The sequence below is a fragment of the Glycine max genome, chromosome 18 (assembly GCF_000004515.6).
Source record: "Glycine max cultivar Williams 82 chromosome 18, Glycine_max_v4.0, whole genome shotgun sequence".
Lineage (NCBI taxonomy): Eukaryota > Viridiplantae > Streptophyta > Magnoliopsida > Fabales > Fabaceae > Glycine > Glycine max.
Genome location: NC_038254.2, coordinates 41,245,911 through 41,253,282, shown reverse-complemented (window position 1 = coordinate 41,253,282; position 7,372 = coordinate 41,245,911). Strand labels below are relative to the sequence as shown.

General features: G+C 25.7%; 1 protein-coding gene across 1 annotated transcript; it reads right to left on the bottom strand.

Moving 5' to 3' along the window:
- Nucleotides 1-548: 548 nt before the first annotated feature.
- On the bottom strand, nucleotides 549-5,864 carry LOC100803251 (vesicle-associated membrane protein 722). The gene is made up of 5 exons (XM_003552093.4): nucleotides 5,335-5,864; nucleotides 2,541-2,682; nucleotides 2,323-2,443; nucleotides 2,147-2,209; nucleotides 549-752 (listed from the first exon to the last, which is right to left on the bottom strand). The coding sequence occupies exons 1-5, from the start codon at nucleotides 5,522-5,524 to the stop codon at nucleotides 624-626; spliced, it is 645 nt and encodes a 214-aa protein (XP_003552141.1). The 5' UTR covers nucleotides 5,525-5,864; the 3' UTR covers nucleotides 549-623.
- Nucleotides 5,865-7,372: the final 1,508 nt, after the last annotated feature.

The window sequence follows — 7,372 nt, the reverse complement described above, 5'->3', positions numbered from 1 at the left end:
AATTAAAAGTGTGATTAATTGTGCTTTTATTTATTGACTTTGACAAACTAAACTGCATGATTGTGTGACAATCTCAATTTCAAAATTAATAATTGGGCTTAGTAAAATTTCAAAATTTAGTTGGGACGTTAATGTATATGAAATTTTTATTTTTAAAAAAAGACACATTTTAAGATGATTTTTTGGTAAAACCATCTTAGAATTCTCAAAATATTTTTAATTTTTTTAAAAAAAATTAATTTAAGACAATTTTCTAAAAAGCCATTTTAGAATATTTACATTCTAAGACGGTTTCTGATAACCTAAAACCTTCTTAAAATCTTCAATATATTTGAATTTTGTTTTTATAAAAAAAAAAACATTCAAAGACGATTTTTAAAAAATCGTCTTAAAATGATATCTTTTTCTAAGACAATTTTTTATGGAACCGTAATAGAAAGTACAAACATTCTATATTGTTGATTTCGACGACGATTAATAACCAACATAAAATGTAAAAATTAACCATAGAAAATATTTTTCTTTGTAGTGTTGTGATGTCAATCAAATAAACAAATTTATAATGTTTATATTATACAACTATATTTATTAAATTACAAAAAAGGGGTCGAGTTGTAACAATTCTAGGTGACCAATAAGACAATTATTAAAATGATGGCAATCACGATGGCAAGTACTATTAACTTTATCTTCATGTTTTGATACCACATCTTTCTCCTTATCTGGTCTCCCCGCTCCCTGAAAACCCCCGCCTGCAAAGTCATACAAAATTGACATACCAATTTAATTTTTATGTGTGAAGCAAGCTACTGCATGTTTTAATTCATGCTAATGACATACAACAAATCAAAGTAAAGGTTAAGTCAATAGAGACAATAATTGCTGAAAAAAACATCTTTCACCGTAAATTTTAGATTTAAATATATTTTTAGTACTTTAAATTTAGATAATTATATATTTTAGTCCTTTAGAATAAAATATATTTTTATTAATCTCTCAAATTTTTGAAAAATCATTTTTGTCCCTCTTATTCTTTGCAATAATTATGTCAGAATTTGTAACAGTTTTCACGTTTAAAAATGTTTTTTTTAATTTAATTATTTAAAAAATGATATCTAATAGGTTAAAACTACCGAAATATGTAAAAAAATCATCACAATTTTGAATTCATGTTTTTATTTTTCTTCTTTAAAACAGTTGGAATATGTAAAAAAATGCCACCAAACCATCCTACAAGTTAAAATCTTTAAAAATCATTTATTTTTATAAAATTGAATTAAAAACAAGTAAATTTTGATAGTTAAAAATTGTCAGATTATGAAACCATGAATTCAATTAATAAAGAAGAGTTAAAAGTAGTTTTTTTGAAAATTTGAAGAGTAATAAAAACAATTATTTTTAAAACTATAAAAATAATTGCCTAAAAATTAAAAAGACTAAAAACATATTTGTTTTAATTTTATTGATAAGTACATTTTGGTTACAACTTAAATTTAGCATGCACACATCTAATTAAGTCAGGGTCGGTACACATGAACTCATAAACAAACATATAATCAACTATGATAGTTTTGTGATTTTGTGAAACTTTCATGTCAAAGTGACCTTGCTATACAATAATTCAATCGGTAGTATTAGGCAAACAAAACCCTTCACATAACGAACGAATATTTACCTGTAAGCCAGTAGATTATATTTTTCACACATGACATTAATCAACCAAACATATAGGCTCATTCTACATGATCTAAAATAATCTCAGTTCAATTTTTCTTAAATTTATTGTGTGTTTACATAAATGTTTGGAAAATTCATTTTGAAAAAATTAAATTGATTTTATAAAATTGATTCTAATTAGAATTGACTTTGAAGTAAAGTAATTTATGTGTAGCTGTGTTTTTTATTCTAAAAAAAATTAATAATAAAATTAGGTATAAAATTTTCAATCCAATATAAAAATTAACTAAAGTTATTTCAACTCAAAATCAATTATCAACATATAATTAATTCTTTAAAGTAAAATAAAACATGTAAATATTTATCTAAAATAATGTACTAATAGTTTAACATGATTCTGGATGACTCAACGTGAAACCAATAAGAAAAAACATTCCTTTATTTAGTTTGTGTGAACAATTAAAAGTACCTGATTGCGAAGGTCCTCAGTTTGACCCACTAAAACGTCAATCTTCACTTGACGATCAAGAACCTACATACAAGACATAGTTACTATGATTTGGCAACATATCATACGAAATACTACCAACAACTTCATAATTAATAAGGGGAAGGATAATATATGCTAGTAGTTTTATATTATACCTGATCAATGTTTGCCCTCATAACTTGTTGGACTTCTGAAACCTGAGCTTTCACTTTTGCAAGTTTGCTAACCTCTTCTGGGTGTTCCACACAATACTGCATATGTTCCTTCAACTTGGATCTAGAACCACACACAACAAATCTTCATATTAGTACAATTCAAAACATAGATAGAGGTACAATATTTGTTTTATGCTACATGGAATACACATAAGTACCCAAATTCTTTGTTTAAGCTTTTAGCAGTGGCTGTTGTAGCTTTTCCTCCACCATATCTCTTGGAAAAATCCTCCATGATGCGTTCAAGATAGGCCATTGCAAGTTGGCGACCAACAGACTCTACTGCCACAACACAGTAAGCTAAAAATAATAGATCATGTGAGTCCAACTAATTGTGGTATAATTTATAAGGAAATGGAAAGCAATTTATAAATTAGAGACATAAATTTCAGTAGACGTTAAACAACTTTCCACTAAAACAAGCACTACCATGCATGCTTACTTATTTAAATTTGATTACATTAATGTTTTTTCAATAAAGAGTAGTAGTAATATATGATAATAATGGAGCCACTGTAGTGCTTAAAAACGTGAACGGAGTTGGTATGACATTTTTTGGAGTGAAAGTTACGTTAGTAGATACCATTTTTTTATGTAAGTATTAAGTGTACGTACATCTTGTACATATTATATCTTTTGCCTTTTAAAAAAATGATAATAATCGCAAAACTAAGGAGTTTAGCTCTGAGTAATATGTGTGGGTTAATATAAATTCTTTGATAATTGAGTTTTATTTCTATGAATAATAAAAATGAAAAACCAATATAAATGTCAATTATATGATGAAGAAAAATAAAGAAGTAGAAAATAAACTAATAAAATATAAGAAATATATAAATAGTTATATTTTACTCACAATGTTGTTATTTAATACCGATATCTATATATTTAAGATAAATAAAATTAATATAAATATAGTAAGATTTTAGTCAAAATATTATTGAGTTAACAAATTGTATTATTAATATATACCATTAGATCGGGTTGTAATGACCCGAAATATAACATGCACCCATTTTAAAAAAGCACTAGATCTAATTTCTTAGGCCAAAATCTGTCAAAGATTCCTTCGAACTGAGCCGGATTGGTCGGACAGGATGGATCATGAACATCCCTATGATATTATATTTATTGATGATTTGAATTCATTTCCAATAAAATTAAAATTTGAATAAAATCGATTAAAATTAATTTTAAAGTGAAGTAATATATATTTTGAATATTTTTATTTTAAAATAAGTTAATAACAAAATTTAGTATAAATTTTTTAATTTATCGTAATAATTTCTTAAAATTGTTTCAATTAAAATTAATTTTAGATATAAAATTAATTTTTTTAACATGAATCAAAACATTTATATAAAATTAATAATATTTTAACATAATTTTAAATAATTTAACATGAATTCAAATAGGACAAATAAGTGATGAATTAATATTTGATTAGGTTTTACTACCTGCAACCTAACACGACTATCCTATCTGTGGTGGGGACTGGCAATTTAAAATCGGTGATAAAGCATGTTAAATTACTTTGATTTGATGTCATCATACTAAATAAATATATTTTTCTGAATTAATTTATATGGGCATGCATGGGACGGTTAGAATGAAGTTTAGGCCAAGAAAGTAAGACTTTGCTTTGGATATTATTTTAGTAACCCAAACCTTGATCAGAACATGGATTAACCAACATTTCAAAAAAGTTAAAAGGCTTAATGTTTTTATTACTTTAAAATTGAATAATTTTCTTTATAATCTTCTAAATTTAAAATTATTTTTTGTTCTTAAAATTCATAAAATATCCTTTTAGTCATTCTGTATAACATGAATCAAATATGAAATAAAAAATTTATAATTTGTGATAACTTTTTATTATTAAATTTTAATTTTCAATTTTATATTTTAAAATACACTTGTGCCATAATCAAGTCAATAAAAAAATTAAAAATTAATTAATCACTTTAAAAATTACTTTATTTTTTTATTAACTTGATTTTGTCAATTTAAACCATAAAAAATCATAATTTAAATATTGAAGGTAAAAATATCAAAAATTATAAATTTCTTATTTCTGACTAACACTTTACAGAAGATAAAAAAGAACATTTTACACATTCCAAAGATTAAAAAAAATAACTTCAAATTTAAAGGATTAAAAAAATTATTCATATTTGAGGAACTAAAAATATATTTAATTAAAAATAAAATTAAAAAATCAATACAACCCAAATGAAGACACCGATTCCTGCTCCAAATACAACTGCCGTGTCTTATTTCACATTTCACAATAGTAGATTCAGAGAATCTGTTGATACTTTTTTATTTTAAAAAAAGCCACGGAACTGTTAAGACGAGTTAAGACCGTTTCCACAATTCAACATATCAAAGTTGCACCCACAGAAAATTTTTAAAAATAAAATAAAGAGGGAAACGAACGACCTGCACGATATAGCACCTGCACTGAATATTTTCTTTAGGTAGTTATCAATTTTTCTTTTAGTAGTACACCTATACTGAATATGATGACGTATACAGACATAATTTTATTTAATTAATATGATATATATTTTCACTTATACCAATGTATAAAATTAAGAAATAAAAGAAAATGAAAAAATTATATATTCAAGTGTTGACATGAAAAACCCATGTATAATTACTAATTTACTATGTAAAATGTTATGCTAGCTTCCTTCAAAGAAAAAAACTCACAAAGATGCAAAGGATAAAACATAATCAGGGCAGACATATGAATTCTAGCGTGTTTGATTTCACGTAATTTCTTACATAACATATCGGATATGCGATTTTGAAAAATTAATAGTTATAACTTTTACATCCTAAACGTGATTCTTTGCTTCTCATATGGTGTTTAAACACGCTAGAAGAGAAGAATATAGTGATGAGAGAGAAAGAAGATGAAGAAAGAGAGAGAGAGAGAGAGATTACTGAATCCATTATAGGTGAGGTAGTTGAAGGTGTGGCCATCGGCGTTGTAGGTGAATTTGTTGTCGGAGGCTGGGAGCCTCTGCAGGCACTGCAAAGCCACCTCCGCAAAGTTTCCACTGAAATCAGTGTGCTCCGCCAGGATCATCGTGCCGCGCGCCACGAAGCTGTAAATCAACGATTGCTGCCCCATGAGAAAGGAAAGAAAACAAAATTAACAACTCAGAGACAATACCACAGACAAGAAAACAAAGAGAAAGAATATATGTTTTTGGTATCTGGAATTTGAAGGAATTGAATTATATTGATATTGATTGTTGAACAATAATTTAATTTAAGGTGAGGAAAGGAGGTGGAAGCAAAAGCGTGTGTAGGATTTTTCAAAACTAGGAAAATTCGGAAGATAGGGATGAAGTCAAAGAGGAGGAGGCACTATAAGACTCTTTCCTTCCATTCTGGAATAAGCAATTGTAATATATGAAGAATATAAATATGAATACGAATAATTGAATATGATATGGTAAACACGTAAATGTAGACGTAGTTACCTTCGCACCTTCTCTTCTCTATGACTTTTTGAAAAAAATCAAATAAGGGAATTCCTATATTATCTACTAATTAAATAAGGTTTGTCATAAAGAGTTTTTTTTTTAATTAGTTTTTTTTTTGTGTACAAATCGCACTGGTATTATTCTTCAGAGTTATTAATATTCTTAATTGAAGCGACTTCTTTTTACCGTACTTTAATCATTTATATATTTGCTTTATTTTCTTTCGATTATTTCATTCATCTCATATATTTTCTCTTTTGTCTTCCTATTTTTTAATTTCTAGCTAATTTGCAAAATTTGATACAAGATTGATATATACAAGTATAATTCCTTAGGGATGCTTGTTTTACGGATTAAATTATACTCCTAGATATTCCTTGGAATATTTTAAAATTTATTTCAATTAAAAAACAAAAAATATTAAAAAATAAAAAATTAAATAGAATAAAGCGAAAGTGAAAACTTATTTTAGACAATAACTACTATTCCCACCCATATTAACATGGGAATAGAAATTGGAGAATAAAATATGCTTGAAAATCATTTTTTATAAGTTGTACCAAATATTGGAATGATACATTCTCAACTCATATCTCAGCAATAAATTTGTATGACTTGAAATAAACGCCCCTTAGCTTTGTATAATTTACTCGAATCACATCTCTAAATAAAATTTTGTATATAAAATAATACTTCCTGCAATGTCATTTATAAGAAAAATAATAATAATTTAACACTTATTAAGAAAATTAGTTTTTTTATGAAAATTAACTAAGGAAATTAGTTAAGTTCATTAAATACTGTGAATCCCAATTTAAAAATAATTTTTTTCTTTTAAACTACCTTTGATATCAAACATACACCCTTATTAAATAAAGGAAATTTTAAAGATGATATCATTAAATAAGATAAAAATAATTAAAATTACTTATATTTGATACTAAAATATAATGATTTTTTTCTTATATATGAGACTAAAGAAAGTATTAGTTTTTATGACAAATAATTAACAAACAAATATTAAAATATAAGTAATATAATTTTGGGCTTAATCAACATTTTAGTCCATTAAAATACCCGTCTTTTTTTTCTTTTTCTTTTGATCTTTATAATTTTTTCTCTCATATCAGTTTGTATAATATTAGATTTTCCTTAGTTGCTAACATGACTTAGAGAATGCACATCAACAATGTGATGTAGGATTACAAATCAACACTACCACTATTATGTCAGGTGTTGGATCAAGTGGTCTCGAAATAATTAAGAAAGGGGGATTGAATTAATTATTAATGAGCCTTTACTAATTAAAAAATTATCCTTCTTAATGTTACTAGATTTAATTAGGCTTTTACTACTAAGTTAAGAAAGTAAAGAACATGAATTGAAACTTAACCAAAAGTAAAAGCGAAAATTAAAGTGCACAATGGAAATTAAAGAGTGTATGGAAGAAGAAGACAAACACAAGAATTTTATACTGGTTCGACAACAAC

Bases quoted from the DNA above. Each gene is read 5' to 3' on its own strand.
- LOC100803251 (XM_003552093.4), bottom strand. From the start codon at position 5,524: ATGGGGCAGCAATCGTTGATTTACAGCTTCGTGGCGCGCGGCACGATG. The intron at 2,444-2,540 runs GTACTTATGTGT...GTGTGGTTCTAG, and splicing joins AGCTTAAACAAAGAATTTGG to ATCCAAGTTGAAGGAACATA. The intron at 2,210-2,322 runs GTATAATATAAA...TCTTGTATGTAG, and splicing joins TGAGGGCAAACATTGATCAG to GTTCTTGATCGTCAAGTGAA.